Source organism: Bison bison, unplaced genomic scaffold (assembly GCF_000754665.1).
Source record: "Bison bison bison isolate TAMUID 2011002044 unplaced genomic scaffold, Bison_UMD1.0 scf7180017864146, whole genome shotgun sequence".
Classification (NCBI taxonomy): Eukaryota; Metazoa; Chordata; class Mammalia; order Artiodactyla; family Bovidae; genus Bison; species Bison bison.
The window spans coordinates 6,186,688-6,213,158 of NW_011494718.1; the positions used below are offsets into that span (position 1 = coordinate 6,186,688).

At 37.4% G+C, this 26,471-nt stretch overlaps 1 protein-coding gene across 5 annotated transcripts in view; it reads left to right on the forward strand.

The window, feature by feature from the left end:
* Positions 1-26,471, forward strand: part of LRBA (LPS-responsive vesicle trafficking, beach and anchor containing) — a 758,995-nt gene that overhangs the window by 286,439 nt on the left and 446,085 nt on the right. For all 5 annotated transcript variants that reach the window (XM_010840761.1, XM_010840760.1, XM_010840763.1 and 2 more), the window contains exon 36: positions 8,626-8,734. In XM_010840761.1, coding sequence (XP_010839063.1) covers positions 8,626-8,734 — 109 coding nt within the window. The remainder of the gene's footprint in view (positions 1-8,625; positions 8,735-26,471) is intronic.

Sequence of the window (26,471 nt, forward strand, 5' to 3'; positions counted from 1 at the left end):
TCCTACATATATTACATTTATACAAAGCACCAAAAAAAAAAAAAAGGACAATAGTATATGTCTTATCTATTTAGATATCTGTGCATTGTGTGCATCTTGAAAAATAATGATGGAAAGGGTGTTTTCTTTTCAGAACACATTTTCCCCCCCTCTTTGTAACTTCATTCATACTGTTTTGCACAATGACCTTTCCTCTCCTTTATGCTTCACCCTTTATTTAAGGCTCATCTTTATGCTCTAGCTCTCTGTTGGTACTTCTTTCCATCTTGAGGAACTGATAGTTATCTTGACTTCTACTGAATTCTGATAGTACGTGTATTCTATGTCCTAACTGTATTCATATTGCTTATCTATTGGTATGTAATAATTCCCAGAAATGTTGCAGCTTGAAACAACACAAATTTACTATCTTGCAGTTTCTTTGAGTTGGCCATCTAGGCACAGCTCAACGGAATCCTCTACTGCAAGTTTTGTAACTCTGCAGTAAAGGTATTACACAAAGTGTGTTCTTGCTGGAGGTTAGAGTCCTCTTTTAAGCTTATGTGGTTGTTGGCAGAATTCAGTTCCTTTCACCCAGAGGACTGAGATCCCCTTTTTCTTACTGGCTGATCACTAAGATTACTTAGATTACTAAGATCTAATCTCAGCACCCAGAGGCTGTCCTAGTCCCCTTGTCACATGGCCCTGTCACACCATAGCAGCTTACTTTTTCAAGGCTGGCTGGAGAATCTCTTGTGGGCCAAGACGGAGCTTACATAATGTGACACATCACAGGAGTGTGTGCCCCATTACCTTTGCTATGTCAGTTCAGTTCAGTTACTCAGTCGTGTCCGACTCTTTGCGATACCATGAACCACAGCACACCAGGCCTCCCTGTCCATCACCAACTCCCGGAGTCCACCCAAACCCATGTCCCTTGAGTCGGTGATGCCATCCAACCATCTCATCTTCTGTCGTCCCTTTCTCCTCCTGCCCTCAATCTTTCCCAGCATCAGGGTCTTTTCCAGTGAGTCACCTCTTCGCATCAGGTGGCCAAAGATTAGGAGTTTCAGCCTCAACATGAGTCCTTCCAATGAACACCGAGGACTGATCTCCTTTAGGATGGACTGGTTGGATCTCCTTGCAGTCCAAGGGACTCTCAAGAGTCTTCTTCAACACCCCAGTTCAAAAGCATCAATTCTTCGGCACTCAACTTTCTTTATAGTCCAACTCTTACATCCATACATGACTACTGAAAAAACCATCACCTTGAGTAGATGGACCTTTGTTGGCAAAGTAATGTCTCTGGTTTTTAGCTATCTAGGTGTTGGTCATAACTTTTCTTCCAAAGAGTAAGTTTCTTTCTATTTCATGTCTGCAGCCTCCATCTGCAGTGATTTTGGAGCCCCCCAAAATAAAGTCTGCCACTGTTTCCGCTGTTTCCCCATCTATTTGCCATGAAGTGATGGGACCGGTTACCATGATATTTGTTTTCTGAATGTTGAGCTTTAAGCCAACTATTTCACTCTCTTCGTTCACTTTTTTTTTCTTCTCTTCTTCATTCACTTTTATCAAGAGGCTCTTTAGTTCTTCTTCACTTTCTGCTATAAGAGTGGTGTCATCTGCATATCTGAGGTAGTAACAAAGAGGAAGGGACTAGAATAACTTTGAAGGTGCTTGTTTGGGGACTGGAAGGATGGCATGCCATTGACTCTTCAATTCAATTAGTATTTGAGTGCTGTGAGGCAGTATATTGATGTTAAATTCACGATGTGGTTTTTGATCCCTAGAGAGAAACTTAGAAGCACAAACCAGTATTTCACATCTGCATTCATGAAAGTTGTTGCTTTCTCTGCAGTGTCATAGGAAGTTATTCATTAGCAGGTTTTAAATTGCACTCGGGATCGTTTTTATCTCTGTGTCTGAATGTGTACCGTTTAATAGCATTTGAAAAAAATACCTTGATGATGTTAGCCAAAAATTATAGATAGGACATTTTGTTAACTTCTAAAGTGACTGGGAGATAGCTTGTGGATAATGGTGAAAGGTCTGACAGACCTGGAACCAAATTATAAATAGTGTTATATGAACTTAATAGAGATATGGAAAAAGTGGTAGAAGAGCACAAAGCCTTTTTATTTTCCTTAGACATATTGTGTTTTCCTTCCTTTTAATAACTGCTTATTGTAAAACCTAAAAGAATAGAGAAATGTGAGGAAAAGGACATAGAGCTGACTTTCTAGAGAAGAGAGACGGACCATTTTTTGTAAAGGGCCAGATAGTAAGCGTTTTGGAGTTTGCAGGCCATATAATCTCTGTCTCTACTATCCAACTTAATGTAGTATTGCAATGTGATTGGGCTTCCCTGGTGATTCAGACAGTGAAGAATCTGCGTGCAATGCAGAAGACCTGTGTTTGATCCCTGGGTCGAGAAGGTACTCTGGAGAAGAGAATGGCTACCCACACCAGTACTCTTGCCCGGAGAGTTCCCGTTGACAGAGCACGTACTGTGCAACTTAGTGTCGTATGACAACATGATGACAGCCGTAGATGATAGTGCAACAGATGAGCATGCCATGGCTTTGTTCCAGTAAAACTTTATTACAAAAATAGTCGACAGGCCTGATTTGTCTCATGTGCAGCAGTTCTCGTAATTCTGACCTTGTTTTAGGTAACTGAAAATTTGATATATCTTCTTTCATATTTTCCCCACATTCATATTATACATAATACTCTTCAAAATTTTTTTCCATAATATATTGTGGAAAAACTATTCTTTTACCTCATTATGGGCTTCCCAGGTGGCTCAGTGATAAAGAATCTGCCTGCCGATGCAGGAGATGTACGTTCGATCCCTAGGTTGGAAAGATACACAGGAGGAGGACGTGGCAACCCACTTCAGTTATTCTTACCTGGAAAATTCCATGGACAGAAGAGCTTGGTAGGCAAAGTCTGTAGGGCCACAAAGAGTTAGACACTACTGAGTGACTGAGTTCACAAGCATACAGGCTATCGCATTATATGATTGTATATTTTTGTTTTTTCAGTTTTTCACTTTTAATAATATAAGATATTATAGGGAACTCCTTTGTACACACACACATCTTTCTGTATCTGTGAGAACATATTCATATGACAGGAGTGTAACGACTGCTTTATATCAAAGCCTCTGCATATTAAATTTACATTTTTGATAAAATAGTTGCAAAAAAGTGACAGAAGAACCCTATGGAGTGTCTGTAGACATGCCATTGGTGATAACTGTTGGGTCTAACTTTTATAGGTGGGCATTATCTAACTGCAGTTTAGCTACCCTTGCTATTTACATAAAAAGCATAATCCTAGCCCTGACCATCCTGTCTTTCCAATTCATTTTAAAGAACGGAGTTCAGAAGACTTTTACTTAACATGTTTCAGAAGTCTCCCATTTATATGAAATGAATCATTCTGTTGGTATTTGATAGGTGAATGGTATTATGGAAGCATTTACCAACACTGAGTCAACTGTTTATATTTTCAAGGTAATTCTTTGCAACATTTAAATATGTATGATCATTACTAATGTTCCTTGTGAATCACTATATGGAGAGGTCTGTAGTAGCACCCAAGCTAATTATCTCTTAAACTCTTGACTTCTGTTACTATAAATCAGTTAAAAAATATTTGTTTTTTACGAGATGACTTATATGTATATATTTTTTGATGTACCCTTGCTTAACACTAATTTTGTTGTGCATAACAGTAATTATTTCTTTTAGATATTCTTTACTATCTTACTGTATAAATACTCCGCTACTTAAAAAATTTCATTTTATTTTTAATGGGCATTTGATAGTTGCTAGTGTTTGGCTTCCCTGGTGGCTCAGACAGTAAAACGTCTGCCTGCAATGTGGGAAACCCAGGTTCGATCCCTGGGTCTGGAAGATCCTCTAGAGAAGGAAATGACAACCCACTCCAGAAATCTTGCCCGGAAAATCCCATAGATGGAGGAGCCTGTAGGCTACAGTCCATGGGGTTGCAAGGAGTCTGACATGACTGGGTGACTAAACTGCTGCTGCTGCTAAGTCACTTCAGTCGTGTCCAACTCTGTGAGACCCCACAGAGTGGGGTGCAGCCCACCAGGCTCCCCAGTCCCTGGGACTCTCCAGGCAAGAACGCTGGAGTGGGCTGCCATTTCCTTCTCCAATGCATGAAAGTGAGAAGTGAAAGGGAAGTCGCTCAGTCGTGTCTGACTCTTCGCAACCCCATGGACTGCAGCCTACCAGGTTCCTCCGTCCATGGGATTTTCTAGGCAAGAGTACTGGAGTGGGGTGCCATCGCCTTCTCCAAGTGACTATTGTTTGACTAAAGTTGCTATAATCATTCTTTGAAATATATTTTGTGTTTATGAGAGTCTAAGATTCATAATCCTTGCCAAATTTTGATACTGTTTTTGTAAATAGAGTGATTCTGGTGAGCTGTAGTATATTTTTTTATGCTGTTAGTTTGTATTTCCCTGATGATTAATAATCCTGAACACCTAAAAACCTTTTCATGAAGTTATTTGGCATTTGGAAATGTTTTGTCCATGTGTTTTTTATAGTTTGGTACTTTGCATTATTGTGCTTATTGCCTGTTCTTTCAGATGTAATTTCCTTGTTTACTATAGGTATTCTAAATATAATACTTTATATTTGGTAAAGTATGTAATACTAAATATAAATATTCTTCCTTTCTTAAGTTTGCCTTTTAATTCTCTCAATGCCTGACTTTGTTGCTGTTTTTTGGTCGCTCAGTCATGTCCAACTCTGTGACCCCGTGGACTGCAGCCTGCCAGGCTTCCCTGTCCTTCACCACCTCCTGGAGCTTGCTCAAACTTGTGTCCATTGAGTCGGTGATGCCATCCAACCATTTCGTCCTCTGTTGTCCCCTTCTCTTCCTGCCTTCAGTCTTTCCCAGCACCAGGGTCTTTTCTAATGAGTCGGCTCTTCGCATCAGGTGGCCAAAGTATTGACTCTTGAGCATCAGTCCTTGCAATGAATATTCAGGACTGATTTCCTTTAGGATTGACTGGTTTGAGTCCCTTGCAGTCCAAGGGACTCTAGAGAGTCTTCTCTAACTCAGCAGTTCTAAAGTATCAATTCTTCCGTGCTCAGCTTTCTTTATGGTCCAATTCCCACATGCATATGTGACTACTGGAAAAAACCAAAGCTTTCACTATACAGACATTTGTCAGCAAAGCAATATGCTGTCTATGTTTGTCATAGCTTTTCTTCCAAGGAGCAAGCATCTTTTAATTTCGTGGCTTCAGTCACCATCTGCAGTGATTTTGGAGCCCAAGAACATAAAGAGTTTTGGTGAAGTAGAAAAGATTAGCTTTATTACTTTGCCAGGCAGAAGGGGACAGAGTGAGCACCTGCCCTGGAAAATGGCATGTCTGCACCTGGGAGGAACTGGGGAGGGGTTTCATAGCAGTGGTTCAAAGTTGAGGCTTGGTTCAGTGGTTCAAGGCTAAGATTAGGGTTTGTGCAGGGCCTTCACTGCTTTCATGTGGTCTCGGGTAATCTTTTGATGAGCTTCTCTGGTTCCTTTAATCTGGCCTCAGTTGGTCTTCTCTGGAATGAAGAATCCTGACATCATCCAGTTGTTGGAGATTTTGGTTTTATGAAGACCTCAGAGATATTGTTAATGTGTCTCTTGCTTTATTGACTATGACAAAGCCTTTGACTGTGTGGATCACAAAAAACTGTGAAAAATTCTGAAAGAGATGGGAATACCAAACCACCTGACCTGCCTCTTGAGAAACCTATATGCAGGTCAGGACAGAACAGTTCGAACTGGACATGGAACAACAGACTGGTTCCAAATAGGAAAAGGAGTACGTCAAGGCTGTATATTGTCACCCTGCTTATTTAACTTCTATGCAGAGTACATCATGAGAAACGCTGGGCTGGAGGAAGCACAAGCTGGAATCAAGATTGCCGGGAGAAATATCAATAACCTCAGATATATAGATAACACCACCCTTATGGCAGAAAGTGAAGAGGAACTCAAAGCCTCTTGATGAAGGTCAAAGAGGAGAGTGAAAAAGTTGGCTTAAAGCTCAACATTCAGAAAACGAAGATCATGGCATCCGGTCCCATCACTTCGTGGGAAATAGATGGGAAACAGTGGAAACAGTGTCGGAGTTTATTTTTTTAGGCTCCAAAATCACTGCAGATGGTGATTGCAGCCATGAAATTAAAAGATGCTTACTCCTTGGAAGGAAAGTTATGACCAACCTAGATAGCATATTGAAAAGCAGAGATATTACCTAGCCAACAAAGGTCCATCTAGTCAAGGCTATGGTTTTTCCAGTGGTCATGTATGGATGTGAGAATTGGTGTGTGAAGAAAGCTGAGTGCTGAAGAATTGATGCTTTAGAACTGTGGTGTTGGAGAAGATGCTTGAGAGTCCCTTGGACTGCAAGGAGATCCAGCCAGTCCATTCTAAGGAGATCAGTCCTGGGTGTTCATTGGAAGGACTGATGCTAAAGCTGAAACTCCAATACTTTGGCCACCTCATGCGAAGAGCTGACTCATTGGAAAAGACCCTGATGCTGGGAGGGATTGGGGGCAGGAGGAGAAGGGGACGACAGAGGATGAGATGGCTGGATGGCATCATTGACTCGATGGACGTGAGTCTGAGTGAACTCCGGGAGTTGGTGATGGACAGGGAGGCCTGGTGTGCTGTGATTCATGGGGTCGCAAAGAGTCGGACACGACTGAGGGACTGAACTGAACTGAGGGGAACCAGGACCTTGCCTCAAGGCTGCACTATTGTTTCTTGGCTCTCTTATCTCTGCATCTCCTCCCTTCCCTGATTAGCAGATGTTTGAATCTGCTCTTTGGGACTCAGGGCAGGTCAGGGAGGGTAGAGTCTGTTCCCTCCCAAGAACTTGGACATGGAAAGGGTTTCATACCCAAGAGCTCCACAGGGCTGTGCTTGGTTTTGCCTTGAAACTTCAGTATTTGATTTTCTGTAAGTTGGCTTTCATTCTTTTGGTGTAGTCTTTTACTCTACCTTGTCATTGGTGATTTTAAAAAATTAATGAGTATTGTTGATTTTCAATGTTATGTTAATTTCTTTTATAAAGCAAAGTGATGCAGTTATACATATACATTTATTTACTCTTTAAATTCTTTTCTCACATAAGTCATTACAGAGTATTGAGTAGAGTTCCCTGTGCTGTACAGTAGTCATCGCTAGTTATTATTTTACCTATAGTAGTTTGTATATTTCAACACTATGTTATTGGTGATTGAATTTTGGAAACTGTGTTTAATGTTGCAGGAAATGATGATATCTTCCTCTTGAAGGATTTCCTTTTGATTTTTTATTAGTAGTTAGATTGTATGTCCTTAGTCATATGTGACTTTTTGCACTAGGCTCCTCTGTCTTTGGAATTTCCTGGGTAAGAATACAGGCATGCTTTGCCATTTCCTCCTCCAGGGGATATTCCTGACCTGGGGACTGAAGCTGCATCTCTGTGTTTCCTTGTATTGGCAGGTGTATTCTTTACCACTGAGCCGCCTGGGAAGCCCAGCAGTTAGATTAGGTGCTAATTATAGTAAAGACTGCGGCTTCCCAAGGGGTTCAAATGGTAAAGAATTTACCTGCAATGCCGGAGACCTGTCTTCAGTCCTTGGGTCAGGAAGATCTCTGGAGAAGGGAATGGCAACCCACTCCAGTGTTCTTTCCTAGAGAATCTCATGGACAGAGGAACCTGTTGGGTTACAGTCCATGATGTCGCAAAGAGTTGGACACGACTGCGTGACTAACACACATATATTAAGACTGAGCTGATTCAAAGCTGGAATTTTTAAAATCTCTGTTAGAGTTTGCCCTATTTACAGTTTGTCTACTTTTAGCTCGGAGCCCTCCTAGGTCTTCTGAAAACCCCGGGTCTACTACATGAATAGTCTACTTCTACTATGAGTCCATGACCTACCATGAGTCTATTACATCTTTCTTTTTTTTTTTCTTCTTATTCTACAAGATTATGAAAATTTTCTGTAGTTTTTTGGCTGCCAGTTAATCTACATGCACATCAGCATGGTGTTGTTTGGGGGCCTGTTGTATTGTTTTGGGGAACTGGTCTATTGTCTGTTTCCTGCAGAACAGTTCTGCTGCTTGTGTAAGCCTGGGTAATCTAGGATCCCTCCACCTTGAAAGGTTATAAAATTCCGTTTTTATTTCCCCAGTGCTTTAAAACTTATAACAGCTGTATTTAGGTTCTCTGTTCCCACTCGTGAATAGCAAATGTGTCAGCAGGAAAAGTCATGCTGAACATCTCTCGGATCCTGGCTCCTTAAATCTCGGCTACCTTGGAAGCTCTCCAGTACCTTAAAAGAGTAAAACATAAATTTAATCTAGCATTTTCAGTTGCTTTTGTGGGATAGTTAGTTTGATAAAAGCTAATCTGCTGTTGCCAGAAAGATCACTCTTTGCCGTTATGTTTTTCATTTGTTTAGTGTGAAATAATAGTCCTTCGTTTGTTATGATGCCAGAAAAGGAGAGTGCATGTTCTTCCCTCTCACAAATAACAAACACACCACCTCTGAGCAATGGAAAGTCACATGTCATGTGGATGCATTTACTTATGTGACAATGTTCATCTCTTCATAGGTTGCTTAGCCAAACAATGAAGGATCATCTAGTAAGAGTAGCAAATGAAGCTGAATTCATCCTGAGCAGGCAGCGAGCAGAGGATATTCACAGACACGCGGAATTTGAGGTAGGTTATACCTATGAGTGATCTGAGGAAGTTACCTTTTTAAAACGTTAATCACAGGAAACTGTGTAGGTAACATTGCAGCATGGTCTTAACAATTATGCGTCTTCAAACAATTAAAAATTAATCTGTAAGAGTATCATGGTGGATTCTGGAAAGATAGTGTAAGACTCTAGTCTTGGCCAGTAACGTAAATTAGTGAACCGGTCTTGCTCTCCTGTATGCAAAGTAGAGCTGGTTTACTGGAAGTGAAAACCCGTATGTTAGATGAAATCTTTCAGGTTTCTAGAAGGTTTCTGAACAGAGGCATGAAGTTTTTTATCCTTGAGGTTGCTGCAGAGGAGGTGAAGGCGCATACAGCTTTCTTCCCGGCTTCTGACTTGGGGATCAAGCGACAGAGCCATCCCGGGACCAGTGCTTGTCTCGGCACTTGCTCCTGAATTTGTGGCACAAGCATGAATTCATAGAGAGAATTAATGTTGTCGTAGCTATATAAATTACAAAAATTCACAACTAAGGCGAACTAGAAAATTTGACAGGAACATTTGCTAAGAATTGGGGAGAAAAAAAAGCCGCATCCGGGGGTTCTTTCTAACGTTAAGAACAGATAATTCCAATGTTTCTGGTATTTTTCTGATACATTAAAAATAAAGAAAACTTCTTCAGGTTCATTTCACATTAGAAAAGACACTGGAAAAATAAAACTCCAGAAGACCAATTTTACTTAAGAATATGGGCACAAAATTCTAACATAATCCAACAATGTAATGAAAGAATTATACAACTGACTCTTGAACAAACAGGTTTCAACTTTGTGGGTCTACTTATCTGCTAATATTTTTTAGTAGTCAATGCTAGAGTACCACACAGTCTGTAGTTAGAGGAAATTATGGATGTGGAGGAACCTTGGATATGGAAGGTAAATTGTATTGACCTCCATGTAGTTCAAGGGTCAGCTGTATAGTGTGAACACTTAGAATTTATTCATGGACTCCAAACGTGGTTTGGATAATATTAAGATATCTACCTACAGAATAAATCAACCAATTAAAAATCAGAAAATCATATGAAAATATCAATAAAAGTAGAAAAAAGCACATTATAAATTTTAGTATCCAGCCCTAATGAAACTCTGGGAAAAATGTTTATTAGAAAACAATTTAAATATAATGACCATTTGTTGTTGTTTAGTCACTCAGTCGTGTCCAGTGCTTTACAACCCCATGGACCTGACATGCTAGACCTCCCTGTCCCTTACCATCTCCTGAAGTTTGCCCAAGTTGATGGCCACTGTGTCCGTGATGCCATCCAGCCATATCATCCTCTGACGCACTCTTTTCCTTCTGCCCTCAGTCTTTCCCAGCATCAGGGTCTTTTCCGTGAGTTGGCTGTTCGCATCAGGTGACCAAAATTCTGGAGCTTCAGCTTCAGTCTTTCTAATGAGTATTGAGGGTTGATTTCCCTTAAGATTGACTGGTTTGATCTCCTTGTTGTCCAAGGGAGTTTCAGCAGTCTTCTCCAGCACCACAGTTCTAAAGCATCTGTTCTTTGGCATTCTGCCTTCTTTACGGTCCAGCTCTCACAACTGTACTTGACCACTGGGAATAAAATAGCCTTGACTGTATGGATCTTTTTGCAGAGTAATGTCTCTGCTTTTCAACACATTGTCTAGGTTTATCATAGCTTTCCTGCCAAGTTCAATTGTCTTCTGATTTCATGGCTGCAGTCACTATCTGTAGTGATTTTAGAGCCCAGGAAGAGGAGATCTGTTACTGCTTCCACCTTTTCCCCTTCTATTTGCCATGAAGGGATGGGGCCAGATGCCATGATCTTAGTTTTTTAATATTTAGTTTTAAGCCTGCTTTTTCACTCTTCTCCTTCACCCTCATCAAGAGTCTCTTTTGTCCCTCTTCGCTTTCTGTCATTAGAGTCGTATCATCCGCATATCTGAGGTTGTTGATGCTTCTCCCGCCTATCTTGATGCCAGCTTGTAACTCACCCAGCGTGGCATTTCTCATGATGTGCTCAGCATATAGGTTAAACGAACAGGGTGACAGCAGACAAACCTGTCATACTCCTTTCTCAATCTTGATCCAGTCATTTGTTCCATACAGGGTTCTAACTACTGCCTCTTGGCCCACATACAGGTTTCTTAGGAGACAGGTAAGATGTTCTGGTTTTCCCATCTCTCTAAGAGCTTTCCACAGTTTGTTATGATCCACACAGTCAAAGACTTTAGTGTAGTCAATGAAACAGAGGCAGATGTTTTTCTGGAATTCCCTTGCTTTCTCTATGATCCAGCAAATGTTGGCAATTTGATCTCTGGTTGCTCTTCCTTTTCTGAAGGAAGTTCCAGCTTAGACATCTGGAACTTCTCGGTTCCCATAATGCTGAAGCCTAGCATTCAAGATTTTAAGCATGACCTTACTAGCATGGGAGATGAGTGCAGTTGTCCAGTGGGTAGAACATTCTTTAGTACTACCCTTCTTGGGAATTGGGTTGAGGATTGACCTTTTCCAGTCCTGAGGCCAATGTTGGGTCTTCCATATTTGCTGTCATATTTAATGTAACACCTTGATGGCATCATCCTTTAAGGTTTTGAATAGCTCTACTGGAATTCCATTGCATCCATCAGCTTTATTATCAGCAGTGCTTCCTAAGGCTCAGTTGACTTCGCACTCCAGAATGTCTGGGTGACTGACCACACCATCATAGTAATCTGGTTCACTAAGATGTTTTTTGTACAGTTCTTTCCATCTCTTCTTGATCTCTTTGGTGTCTTCTAGGTCTCTACCATTTCTGTCCTTTATTGTGCCCATCTCTGAGCAAATGTTCCCTTGATATTCCCAATTTCCTAAAGTGATCTCTGGTTTTTCCCCTTCTGTTGTTTCCTTCTGGTTTTATACATTGTTCATTGAAGAAGGCCTTCTTGTATGTCCGTGCCATTCTTTGGAACTCTGCATTTAGTTGGATGTACCTTTCCCTCTCTCCCTTGCTGTTCACTTTTCTTCTTTCTTCAGCTATTTGTAAAGCCTCCTCAGATAACCAACTTTGCCTTCTTGCTTTTCTTTTTCTTTGGGATGGTTTTGTTTGCTGCCATTTACTAAATATCATTTGAAATTTTTAAAGCTGTTTCTATTAAAATCAGGAAAAAAAAGAGTGATTGATACCTTCTATTAACAATGTTTAACAAAACTTTTTCATATTCTTGCAAGTGCAAGATCCTGTTAATATGAATGTTAGAGAGGGAAGAAATAGCACTTTCAGGTCACTAATGCTATGATCTGGGAAAATCTAAGGGATTCTTGAGCATTTTTCCACCAGAATTAAGTGGGACTTCATTAATATTATTGGATATAAGATAAATATGCAAAAAATTAATAGATTATCTTTTGACCAGCGATCAGTAGCCAGTTAAGAATGGAAATCAGAAAGTTTGTATACAGTTAAAAATACTATTTTGGGTTGAATTCTCTAAAAAATAAACAGATGGTAATTTGTAACAAAAATATAAAATCTTGTTGATAAAAGCAAAATATAAACTACTGGAGAGTCATTCCACACTGGGTAGTAAATCTTTCTGTGTGTGTGGGTTTGAGACATACAGTGACAGAAATGTAGAAGCCTTCTTTTATTTTGAAATAATTTGAGATTTATAGGAGAGATATGAGTAGTACAAGAACTACTCTTCACCATTCTAAATTCTGCAGTGTCTTAAATTTGACCATATTTGCTTCTGTCCTCTTTTTCTGAATTTGAGAATAAGTTGAAGCCATAATAAACTTTTACTTGTAATTACTTAAATGAGAATTTCCTGTGTCTATCCTTTGTTGTCATCTTGTACAGTTATCAAATCAGAAAATTAACAGTTACAATGCTGTTATTTAAATATAGACATTATTCATATTTCCCCAAATGTCTTCATAATGTTTTCATAATACAAAGAGAAGATATTATTGCCAAAAAATTTTTTTTCAAATTAATATGTAAATTCAGTAAAGTAACATTAACATATCATTCCATTAGAATAATAGAGTATTTAGAATTTAAATATCCCTTAAAAGATATCTAGATATCAAAAACTTCCCCATAATATATTTGGATATATAAATATCCAGTTAATATGGAAAAAAGAAATGCATGAATATATTGTTGAGATTATGAAATAAGAATGTTGAGGATGTACTTGACTTCCCAGATAAACAATACTAATTAAAACAATACTATAAAAATAATATATACAAAAAATGTTTCAAATGGAGTAAAGATATATAAGATGAAAGATGATCTAGTTAATATTTTAGAAAAATATTTGGAAAACTGTAAAAGTGGAACTAAAGCATATGCAAGAATTCTGTAACCAAGACAGGTCACTTTAGAAAGAATAGAAGTAAATGTTTATTACTACATTTAATGTTAAGCTGAGGAAACTTGCAGTCAATCGTGTGGGAGGACATGATGGAACGTGGAAAGACTGATAAATCAATATTTACCACCTTAATTGTTGTTGTTTAGCTTCTGAGTCGTGTCCGACTGTTTTACTACTCCATGGAGACTGGAGTCTGCCAGGCTCCTCTTGAGATTTCCTAGGCAGGGATATTGGACTGGGTTGCTGTTTGCTTCTCCAGGAGATCTTCTCAACCCAGGGATTGAACCCACGTCTCCTGTGTTGGCAGGTGGATCTTTACCATTGAACCACCTGGGGAGCCCTACTGTCTCAATAATTCTTAAGAAGTGATAAATGAAAAGTTGACCCAATAGGCACATATTTAGAGGATATGAATAAGGATTTCACAGAAGAATGTAAGTTATCAGGAACATATAAAATGATAATCAGATCATTGTATGTTTACACGAACATTCAAGGAAATGTAAATGAGATTAATCATGATATCACTTCTTTAGTCCCTGACTGAGAGAAAGTAAGAGTCATAGCTAGTACTGTTGAAGAAGATAGGGTTGATGAGGTGGGCAGTGGGATTCTTTTATTTTTGCAGTGGAAATGTACAGTTTAGTATTATGGTAGGGCAATATGGTCATATATTTTTTAGTAATAATTGTATGGCCGCACATACACACACACACCCCCATTTACCCAGTAACTCTATTCTATAAATATATCTGTAAGAAAAAAAGTAATAGTATGTAAGTGTAGATATATAAGGCTGCTTATTACAGCATTGTATGTAAATTTAACAAAATTAAACAGTGGAAAAACAGAAGGAAAAGTTTCTTTACCAAAAGAATCATCATTTTCTCAATGAACAGGCTATTAATACATTATAAAAGGATGAATAGGTTGATGGCATTTTTTTTTAAACAAGCGCTTCATTTATAACTTGTTTAAAATTGCATATTTCAGTTCACAATCTGCTATGAAAGCTGAGGACCTGAGTCTTCTCATACTTCATTTTTTTCTCAACTTTTAATTTTTGAAGTTATATTCTATTTTTAATATTGTCTACATATGTAACACTCATGTATTATAACTACAATTCTGATAGTACTTTAGTATATATAATATATTTAAGTGAATTCACTACCCTACCCCCTCTTTTATTAAACATAATTTCTTAGTTTCCCTCAGGTTCCTTCTTTTGGCTCAAGTCTTAATTGCTGGGTTTTATCGCCTTCCCTCCCCCTGACAAAGGTTCATGTGTGCTGTAAACTTAAAATTCTTTCCTGCTTAAGAATGTTTGCCAGCTGTCCTTATATCTGAATGACATCCTGATGAATTGAATATTCTTGGCAAACTTTATAGACTTTGCTTCATTGTCTTTGGATTTGAGTGTTGCTTTCAGAGAAGTTTGAGGATAGTCTGACATTTGTCCCATTGATGATTTGTTTGTTTTCTGTTTCTGATTTTTTTTATTTGTCCAGAGAGTTCGTTTCTTAACAAGAATATGACTCAGTATTGAGCCTTATTTATCAAAAGTTCCTGGAACATAGTCTTTTGTTATAATCTGTAAATTCGGAGTTTTCATTTAGTTCTTAGAAATTTCTGTAAATTAAAATTTGAAATATCTTTTGCCTTTTATTTTCCTTTTCTTAGTGACACAGTCTATGTTAGATATGACTGTCTTTCATATCTGTTAGTTATTTCTTAATTGCTTTACTTCCTTTGATCTCTTGCCATGAGGATGTTTTTAATATTTTATTTTGTCTTTTTGTAATTTTTAATGATTATTTTGTTCTTCATTTCGTTTATTTAAACCTCCAGCCTCTCTCTTTATCTTTGTCCACTTATTTCATTTTGACTTTTATCTTTTTTTTAGTTACATTTTTGTGTTTTCTAGAAAAAAAATCATGAGAAATTTCCTTTCATTTTTTGTTATATATTCTTCTATGGCTCTTTATCTTTTGTATAGAATCTTCTAGTTTTTTTAAAATAGTTTATTTCTTTTTAATTTATTCCTTGATTGGTGATTTATGTTTACTACTGTTTATGTAGTATTTATGCAGCTACTGTTTGGCTTAGATAGATTGTCTTAGTGACTTCTTCCTTTCTCCTCCCTGTCTGTAAAGCTATTTTTTTCCCTACCTGAGCTATTGTTTGATTTTTGACTAGTTTTATTTGCCTATCATGAAGAGAGGGAGAAAGACCATTGATATAGGTGAGGAGGCCTTCATAGCTCATCTAAGTTTTACTTTCTCTTATAAGATTTTAATAATTTTCTACAAGGTTCATTCCATCTTTTTGAAACATGGAGAAGTCTTATCAGGAAGAAATGAGCTTCGGCTTTGAATCATTGTCCATCATTTCAGAGAGTACTCTGGAGTCTGCCCTGGGAAGTCAGACTGTATTTTCCCTTACTTGTTTCACCAGTTTTTGCACAGTAGGGTTTTTCTAGCGTCTTCAGTTGGAAGAAGCAAGAGATAATGATACCTACTCAGTTTATGTTTCTTCATATATGAAGGCATTGAGAAAAATTCTTAGAATGTTGTCAGTTCACCAGTATTACTTTGGACTCATGAGGACACAGTTAATTAAGAATTGAGCTTACCGCAGCCTTAGTTCTAATTTCATATGTTTAGTTTTCCAATGGCCACCAATTTTTTAATGTTTGGTGGTGTACATTATGTTTCTTTTGTTACTGGCTATTTTTGTTAGTTTTTTTTTCACCCAGTAGTTTTGCTTTTGATAATTTTTTAGGATTTGAAGGAAGAAAAAAACTTTTAAAGTTGCCATTTCAGCCTACCATCCTAATCTGGAATATCTTCCTTATTGTCCTTTCTTGGTTACAGGGAAGTTCCTTTGTAACTCTGGGTTGAAATTGCAGTTCATTATTTTTATTTGAAGTTTTAGTGGTCATGGTGTTGGTATATGTCTTTGTTTGAAGATGAGAGGAGGAAGAAGAAAACATGTGAAATTGAAAGAGGAAAAATACTTCTAAAGTATTGTGTAATACAAGAAACTGAGTTGATTTCACCCAAACACTAAATACATTTTCAGTTTAGATGAGGGATAGTGGTGGTAACTTTACTCGATGGACGTGAGTCTGAGTGAACTCCGGGAGGTGGTGATGGACAGGGGGGCCTGGCGTGCTGCGGTTCATGGGGTCGCAAGGAGTCGGACACGACTGAGCGACTGGACTGAACTGAACTAAACCTCTTTGATACTTGCATTTTTGTGATTGTTGGTCATTTGGTTTCCTCTTGTTGTAATAAGTGTCTATTCATTATGGAAATGATACGTACATGTTTATTATAGAAAGTTTAGAAAAATAAGGAAAAATATAAATAAAAGACATTCATTGTTTATCATTTATGATTTATCTCTATTGTTTTTCTCTTAACTTTAACTTGAAATAATTATAGAATTTAAAGAAGTGGCAAAAGTAGTACAAAGGTCCCATGTAGCCTACCGTCATTTAAAGATACACATATATTCACTCACTGAAAGTACCCCCTTACCAAACTAGAATCAATAGGATGCTTTTGAAGGAGAAACTACAAATGTCGTGTCATTTTTCATAGATAAATGCATAGTGTATGCAGTTTTGCGCCTTAGTGTGTGCGTGGGGGGGGCTGCCACTGTGGCTCAGACGATAAAGAATATGCCTGCCATGTGTGTATGTGTGTGTATGGTCAATGGTCAGTATATATTGAGTGTCCTCATTTCTTGTTGTATATAGTAATCCATTGTATTTTTGTATGTTTCTAATAATATAATTATTATTAGAGTGCCAGACTTCCTTTATTAGACTTTTATGTTATTTCCATTCTTCAAGTATTATGAGAAGTGCTGCAGTTTATAATTTTCTACTCTGCGTTTTGTTGTTATATTTTTCTGTAGATGACTACTGATTTTTCCATTTTCCATTTGTCATTACCTTTAAGATGAATATATATATATATTTTTTTATTACAAAATCTATAGAAGATATGCTGTATATTAATAACTTTTACAGATTTTCTTATATCAATAAATCCTACCAGGTTGAGGATTTTTTAAAAAACATAATAAGCAAGTCTGGGAGAAGGCAATGGCACCCCACTCCAGTATTCTTGCCTGGAAAATCCCATGGATGGAGGAGCCTAGTAGGCTCCAGTCCATGGGGTCGCTAAGAGTCAGACACGACTGAGCGACTTCACTTTCACTTTCCACTTTCCTGCATTGGAGAAGGAAATGGCAACCCACTCCAGTGTTCTTGCCTGGAGAATGCCATGGACAGAGAAGCCTGGTAGGCTGCAGTCCGTGGGGTTGCACAGAGTCGGACACGACTGAAGCGACGCAGCAAAAAAGCAAGTCTGACTTTTTAAGGATTGTTATAATTATTCAGTATTTATAAGTGATGTTGGTTTTCCTTTTGTTACATACTGTTGTCATAAACTATCTGTATAATAGTTCTTTTTTGTTTTCCAAAGAGCTAAGTCTTAGACTTATTGATTGGTTGAGTTAAATTGCTTTCTAATTCAGTTGCATCTTTGGTAATTTTTTTCCTTCCCTTGCACTCCTCTTTTTCTTGTTTATTTGAAAGCACGGTTTTATTCCTTTTAAAGTAATGAGAACAAGTCAGGATGTTAGTGTTATTCTGAGGGCACCAGTGGCCCCATTCTGTTGTTTATTACATGGCGTGCTCATTTTCCTTAGTTTCTTAATTGGTATCTTTTTGATCTGGTAGTTATTTAGTATTCAAAGGATTTGTCCTTTATTTTTTGTTCACATTTTAAAATTTTTATTCTATTGCATTATGAGAAGATAGTTATGATATGTAGAATTTCTAACTTTGAAATTTATTGGGGATTTGTAATTGGCCTAATTTGATATTGAACTTACATTTACAGGCTTTTAGTACGTTTTAAAAATACCAGCCTAAAATGCCTGACACTCTGATCATAGTAAAATTCCCCTTGGGAATATAAACTAAGCTGTTTTGCTAGATGTGCAGTAAGACATGATTAGTTCTATGAAAATTAAATGTGAAAATTGTACAGGGTTCAAGTAGCAGAACACAAAACAATGAATTTTTGAAATTTCTGAAGGGGATAATTTTCTGAAGGGGAGTTTCAATATATCAGTCAATCTCACTGGAATATATTTATAAATTTATCACTATAGACATAGTCTGAACAAAATAACAAATATTAAAACTGAAAATTGGAAAAAATTTAGGTGCATTATGTTATTTGTATTTAAATATATAAAAATAAAAATTTTGATAACATGAAGAGTCTATTAAGTGGGGAAAAGATGGAGACTAGAAAGAGAATCTTACCGGTCAGTAATGGAAAAGTACAAATATTAGTGATAAAACTATTAAAATTCTTTATACCTGGTATGCTAGTAATGTCATTCATAGCATTTATTGTACATGTATGTGTGGTATATATATAATGCTACTCATTTGTGTTCTTAAGTACAATTTGCTGACATAATGAATTGATATGGCTTCAAAGAGAGAAGTGGTAACTGAGTGACTGAACTGAACTGAACAGTATAAATGTTTTTGTTTTAACTGATGATTATCTTTGATTGTTCCTTGTTTTCAGCACCATATATTAGACCATATGCTAATAGTCTGACTTTTAAGTTTGCAACATTTTAATTTGAGCATGAAAAATTGCTTCTAAAAGTAGACAGCGATTTAAAAGTTATATATTTTTTGAAATTCACATGGAATTGCAGTTATTCACATAGAATAATAATGGTAGTGGCACTAGAATAGACATGTATAACAGAAGAATAGAATTCAGAATCTGAAATAAATTTGTACCTATAGGCCAGTTGAGTTTTGACAAGCATAACAAGAAATTCAATGAGGAAAGTAATAGTCTCTTCAACAAATTGTGCAAAGACAACTGGATATCTACATGCAAAAGAATAAAGTTGATCTTTATCTCATACAGGTTAACTCAAAATGTATCAATGATCTAAATGTAAAAGCAAAACCATAAACTCTTAGAAGGTAATATAATGGTAAATCTTCATGACTTTGTATGTGGAAGTGGATTCTTAGAAACGACACCAAAAGCACATGCCTTCTCTGAAAGGCTTTAATTCCCATACTCCAAATAAATTATTTCATTCATTCCTTTTCCCTCTCCTCAAAACCAAATGCCTTGCTCTAACCGTATTGCCAGCTTCCCTGAACTCATATTTCTTGCAAAAGTAGATTGTATTAGAGTGGAATGAATGCTGAATCTGTCCATCACCAAGCTAATCAATATCTTCTGTGTGTTAATTCCCTCCCACCAGTGAAAGTGAAAGTGTTGGTCACTTAGTGGTTTCCGAGTCTTTGTGATCCTACCAGAAAGGCCCAGTGTTTTATGAATTCTGTTTTTATTTATTTGTTCATTTCCGGTGGCTGTAGGTCTCTGTTGCCGAGCCAGCTTTCCCTCGTGGCGGTGTCGACCCTCTCTCACTGCAGTGCTGCTCTGTCCTCGCGGTGGCTGCCCTTGGTGCAGAGCACAGGCTCGGTTGCCTTGAGGCATGCGCATTCTCTCTGGACCGGGATGGAAGCCATGTCCCTGTGTTGGCAGGCAGATTCTTAACCACTGGACCACCAGGGATCCCAGAGACCCACATTTTTCAGTGACAGACCTGGCTGGTTTTTGAAGCCCTTCCTCATTCCTACTTATCAAGATTTTGCTTATCTCATTTATCTTTTCTCATAATCATTCTTCCTTTTCTCCTGGTAAAGCATAGGAATGTTATAATATAATCCATTTTTAAATAAACTAAAACCAAATTCAAAACCTTCTCCTCACTCTTCTACGTCCTGTTTTTCTTTCATTCTAGTAGTCAATCTTTACATTAGTTTTCAACATATATTCTCTTTCCTCTGAATTTCTTTGTGGCATTTTGGCTTCATGGCAGTCAGGCTTCTACCATCACTTTTGAAACTTCTTGGAATTACCAATGACTTCAGTGTAATCAAAACTAGTATTTACCTCTCTTTGTTTTTATTTTAGTAAGCCTAATCTCATTATGTAATGCTGTTGCCTGCTGTCTCTCGTCTTGACTTGTTCTCAGTAGTTTTCTAGCTTCTTTTTTCTGCATAGCCTTTAAATATGGAAGTTCCTTGGAACTTTATCCGCAGCCTTTTCCTGTGTGTCTGTGTTCCACTGCTCAGTAATGTAAACTGTCTTCATAATTCTTAAATACCGTCTTTAGTCTGGAAGTTTTGAAATTTCTGTCTTTGGTCCAAGTTACTTTTCTGAGTGCCAGGCTTATTTATTTAATGTTATTTTATAGATCCACTTAGAATTTTCACAAACATCATGGTACTCTATAGTCTGAATTTTACAAGCTTCAGCTCTGGATTCAAATAGCCAAGGTTTTGATATGAACTCTAATACTCAGTATTTTCCCGTCGTCATTTCTTAGTTCTTGAGTCCCTCATTTGTAAAGTGAGGATTGTAGTAGTTGTGGGAATTAAATGAGATCCACGTACAGCACTGACAACAATGTCTAGCATGTAGTAAACACTCAAGTATATGTGAGCTTCTTTTATTACATTGTATATCATATGTTTTTAAAAAGACTTTTGATCTTCCTTTCCTACCAACCTACCAAAGCAGAAAGCTAAGAGTCAACCTTGAATCCTTTTTTCCCCCTTGCTATAGATTCAAACATCCTGGCAATTCAGTCTTTATACTTTCTCTTGAAATTATGGACTTGTATCGTTTCTCTTCCCTTAGTTCAGATCGCCATCTTTCATCTGCATGACAGCAGCAGCCTCCTCCTTTTAATCGTACTCCATTCTCATGTGTTTTCTGCATATCAGTGTGGATGATCTTGAAACATGTACTGGGTACTATCATCTCCTTGCTTACGTAACACTTCAGTGGTTCTCTGTTTATGTTTGAAAAAAATCCAAAGCAATTATCATAGCTTTTGTGGCCCTGCATGATGTGCCTTTTTCACTTTTTTACCATCTATTCTACTGCTCTCCCCTTGTTATTTTGCACTGTTGTTGCTGCTGTTTAGTCACTAAGTTGTGTCTGTCTTTGTAACCCCATGGACTGTAGCCTGCCAGGCTCCTCTGTCCCTGGGATTTCCCAGGGAAGAATACTGAAGTTCACTGCATTTCTTCCTCCAGGGGATCTTCCTGACCTAGGGATTGAACCCGTGTCTCCTGCATTGGCAGGTGGATTCTTTTTTTTTTTTTTTAAATTTTATTTTATTTTTAAACTTTACAAAATTGTATTAGTTTTGCCAAATATTTAAATGAATCCACCACAGGTATACCTGTGTTCCCCATCCTGAACCCTCCTCCCTCCTCCCTCCTCCCTCCCCATACCCTCCCTCTGGGTCTTCCCAGTGTACCAGCCCCAAGCATCCAGTATCGTGCATCGAACCTGGACTGGCGACTCGTTTCATACATGATATTATACATGTTTCAGTGCCATTCTCCCAAATCTCCCCACCCTTTCCCTCTCCCACAGAGTCCATAAGGCTGATCTATACATCAGTGTCTCTTTTGCTGTCTCATATACAGGGTTATTGTTACCATCTTTCTAAATTCCATATATATGCGTTAGTATACTGTATTGGTGTTTTTCTTTCTGGCTTACTTCACTCTGTATAATATGCTCCAGTTTCATCCACCTCATTAGAACTGATTCAAATGTATTCTTTTTAATGGCTGAGTAATACTCCATTGTGTATATGTACCACAGCTTTCTTATCCATTCATCTGCTGATGGGCATCTAGGTTGCTTCCATGTCCTGGCTATTATAAACAGTGCTGCGATGAACATTGGGGTACACGTGTCTCTTTTCCTTCTTGTTTCCTCAGTGTGTATGCCCAGCAGTGGGATTGCTGGATCATAAGGCAGTTCTATTTCCAGTTTTTTAAGGAATCTCCACACTGTTCTCCATAGTGGCTGTACTAGTTTGCGTTCCCACCAACAGTGTAAGAGGGTTCCCTTTTCTCCACACCCTCTCCAAGTCTATTGCTTGTAGACTTTTGGATCACAGCCATTCTGACTGGTGTGAAATGGTACCTCATAGTGGTTTTGATTTGCATTTGTCTGATAATGAGTGATGTTGAGCATCTTTTCATGTGTTTGTTAGCCATCTGTATGTCTTCTTTGGAGAAATGTCTATTTAGTTCTTTGGCCCATTTTTTGATTGGGTCATTTATTTTTCTGGAGTTGAGCTGTAGGAGTTGCTTGTATATTTTTGAGATTAGTTGTTTGTCAGTTGCTTCATTTGCTGTTATTTTTTCCCATCCTGAAGGCTGCCTTTTCACCTTGCTAATAGTTTCCTTTGTTGTGCAGAAGCTTTTAAGTTTAATTAGGTCCCATGTGTTTATTTTTGCTTTTATTTCCAATATTCTGGGAGATGAGTCATAGAGGATCCTGCTGTGATGTACGTCGGAGAGTGTTTTGCCTATGTTCTCCGGCAGGTGGATTCTTTACTGCTGAGCCATTAGTCATACTAATCTTCTAACTAATTTAGCTCTTCTAACATGTCTCTCTCTTACTTTTGTTAGTCTCTGTACATTCATTTGCTTAAGAGGTGTTTGTTGAGCATTTACTGTGTATAGGGCACTGTTCTGGGCTGAGAATATAAAACTGACATAAAAACCTGGTCTTTAGGAAATTACTTTATTTTGAGGGAAGACAGATTATAAACAGTAAAATTAAGGTATTGATTCTAAAGATAGACTGTAGAAAGTGCTCTGGAGGAAAACAAAGAAGTCTTATGTGGCCATTAAATAGGATGATAGGAAGGCTTTGGCTGAAAAGACCTCTTAAAGGAGGTGAAGGAGTTTAAGGGGTTTGGAGAGGGCACATGGTACAAGGCTTACAGGCAGTTTTATGCCTGGAGCATTTAAAGGATAAAAAGAAAAAGCCAGCATTTTTGGATTGGATGAGTAAATAAGCAAATAGGAGGATATGAGATTATAGAGTAGATGCTGGACTAGATCATGGAAGACATTATAACCCATTGCAGTGACTTTGACTCTCAATAGTTGGGAAGCTCTTGAAGGGTAATGAGCAGAGAAGTGACAATCTGAGTAAAATTTTAAGTACATCATTCTGGTTGCTGCTTTCGGAAGAGACTGAAGGGAAGCAAAGGCCTAAATAGGAAGACCAGTTACTGTGGTAAATAAGATAAGAAATGACGACTTGGGGTAAGCTAACGGCAGTAGAAGTAGTGAGAATTGCTTGGATTCTAATCTGTTTTGTTTTAAAGCCAACAGGATATGCAGATAGATTTATGTTGAACGAGTGAAGGGCATGAAGGCTGACTGGAAGATTTTGGTTTGAGCAACTATTTAATAGGAGAATGGAATTGCTTAAGTGATAATACTTTAGAAGGATCAGGATAGGGCGATGAGGAAAAGTCATGAGCCCAGTTTTGAACATGTTACAATTGAAATGTCTGTGTGCTATCCAAGTGGGGATGTTCATTAGGCATTTGGGTATATAAACATGAAATTCCTTTGAGGAATGTAGGCTCAGAATACAAATTTGGGAGTCTCTACTGTAACTGCTGGCATTTAACACCATAATCAGCATGAGATCACCAGGTGATTCAGTAGCAACAGAAAGTTGTACTTCCTGTTGGTAGATAGAAAGCCAGAAATTGGTGCTTCTAGAAATCTAGTTTTTAAAGTTTTGGAAAGAATAATGAACTGTCAAAGGACTGTCTTAGCAGACTGTGCTCTTTTTTCTGGTTTTTGTGTCTAAGTTCTAAACTTTATTTTCCCCTTTCTAAGTCATCTCTTCAGAGGCCTTCTGTGACTATCCTAGCAAAGTTGGTAACTCTTCCCTGATGCAGGGTATTCTCTATCCTAGCACTCTACTTTAAAGTCGACTTCATAATGAATAACTTAAAGGATATTTCTTTATTTACATGTCATGCCTCGTAGTATAAAGTTGAAATCATGCCTGTCTTTTGTGCCTCTGTAATTTTCAATTCTTTGTAAAAGGTACATAATTGATGTTCAGTAAATATTTGTTTAATGGAGCAAAGGACAGTATCCTTGGCAATTCTTTTAGATTTAAGAACATGAAATTAAATTTTTAATTTAGCATTTGCTTCTTTACCTTGTTGGTGTTCATACATTAGTAACTAATATTTGTTGAGTGTTCCTTGTATGTCAGTAAGCATTATAGTATGCTTGTTGATTCTCTATAGAATCTTAATTTGACATTTGAGTTTAGTATTGTATTGAGTTCAGTTTAGTATTGAACATGAATATTTCTTCCCCTAGATAATATTTTACAGGATTGGAAATCTCTACAGATTATAGTTGAGTTTTACATAAGGAGATCATTTAGTATAAAAACTAATAAACTTGCCCTAAAAGGAACTCTCAAAACTGTAATAGATTTTTAGTCTATTATGATAATGAAGGTAAACATTTTGAATTCAAACAAATATTCTCAGTAACAGTAAGTAGCTTGTTCTAGATTCTTTGCTACGGAAATAGTTTTTAGCTCCTAATTCCTATCACTTAACATGATACTTGGTATATAATTGATTGATTGTTTCTAGAATTAAAGATGTCTGCTTTACACTGTAATATGAACGTGTTGTTTCTTTTGCTTTCCGTAGGAAAGAGACAGTTTACTTGGGAGTGAAATACAAAAGTAGGGAACTCATGTATAATTCCTAAATTACATTCTGCCATGTCAATGAGTAACTTAATCCATCTAATTCTTTGTTCCATTTCTTTTTTTTTATCCTACTGATTAATGCAGAAAGCATATTTTTCATTTATTTTCATTGTTTATCCTCCTATTAGCTGATACAGTTTATCTTCTTGTTAACTAAAAAATTAAAGTGAATACAGGCAATGAAAATGAATAAGGAAGTCTTGTAGAGAATATATAAGCTTCTAAATAATGAGACATTTATTTTAGCTTGATGTGATTCATGATTTGTACATATTAACTATTTTTGAAATCTTATTTTTAATATGGCATTTTATATAATATTTTCTTATATTTAAATCCATACTTCTTTTATACATTATGAACTATAAAGTTTAAATTGTTTTATAGAGACAGTGGTAGTCTGATCATAATAATAATGACAAACATTTACATAGTGCTTACCAACTGCCAGTCTGTTAGATTGCTTTGTATGGCTTACTCGGGTTACCTTGGGAATATGAAATTGTTTCAAAGAGGAAGCCATTGCTTTTAGGCCCACTATAGAGAATTAGGAAGCTGAGACTAGAGAGGCACAGTAATTTCCCAGAGTTACACAGTTCACATGGGAGTTAGAATCTGGATATGAATCCTGGTTTCTTTCTTTTTTTTTTTTAAATTTTGTACTTATAATTCAAGTATGTCTATTTTGTCTTATTTTTATATTCATATTACAGGGTCAAATTGAAATAAAATATTTGTAAATTAAAAGTTAGAATGAAAAAGCAAAAAGATAGGATGCTGAAAGATGAACTCCCCAGGTTGGTAGGTGTCCAACATGCTACTGAGGAAGAGTGGAGAAATAGTTCCAGGAAGAATGAACAGGCCGAGCCAAAGCTAAAAAAAATGCGCAGTTGTGGATGTGACTGGTGATGGAAGTAAAGTCTGGTGCTGTAAAGAACAATACTGCATAGGAACCTGGAATGTTAGTTCCATGAATCCAGGTAAATTGGAAGTCATCAGACAGGAGATGGCAAGTGTGAACATAGATATTTAGAAATCAGTGAACTGAAATGGATGAGAATGGGCAGATTTAATTCAGATGACTATTATATGGGCTTCTCTGATAGCTCATTGGAAAACAGTCCACCTGCAATGCAGGAGACTATGGTTAGATTCCTGGGTCGGGAAGATCCACTGGAAAGGGATAGGGTATCTACTCCAGTATTGGGCTTCCCTTGTGGCTCTGCTGGTAAAGAATCAGCCTGCAGTGTGGGAGTCCTGGGTTCCATCCCTGGGTTGGGAAGATCCCCTGAAGAAGGGAAAGGCTACCCACTCCAGTATTCTGGCTTGGAAAATTCCATGAACTGTATAGTCCATTGGGTCACAGAGACATGAATGAGCGACTTTCACTTCACTTCATCATATCTGCTACTATGGGCAAGAATCCTTTAGAAGAAATGGAGTAGCCTTCATAGTCAATGAAAGAGTCTGAAATATAGTACTTGGGTGCAGTCTCAAAAGTGACAGAATGAGCTCTCTTCATTTACAAGGCAAATGATTCAGTGTCACAGTAATCCAAGTCTATGCCCCAAACACTAATACCAAAGAAGTTGAAGTTGAATGGTTCTATGAAGACCTACAATACCTTCTGGAACTATCAGCAAAAAAAAAAAAAAAAAAA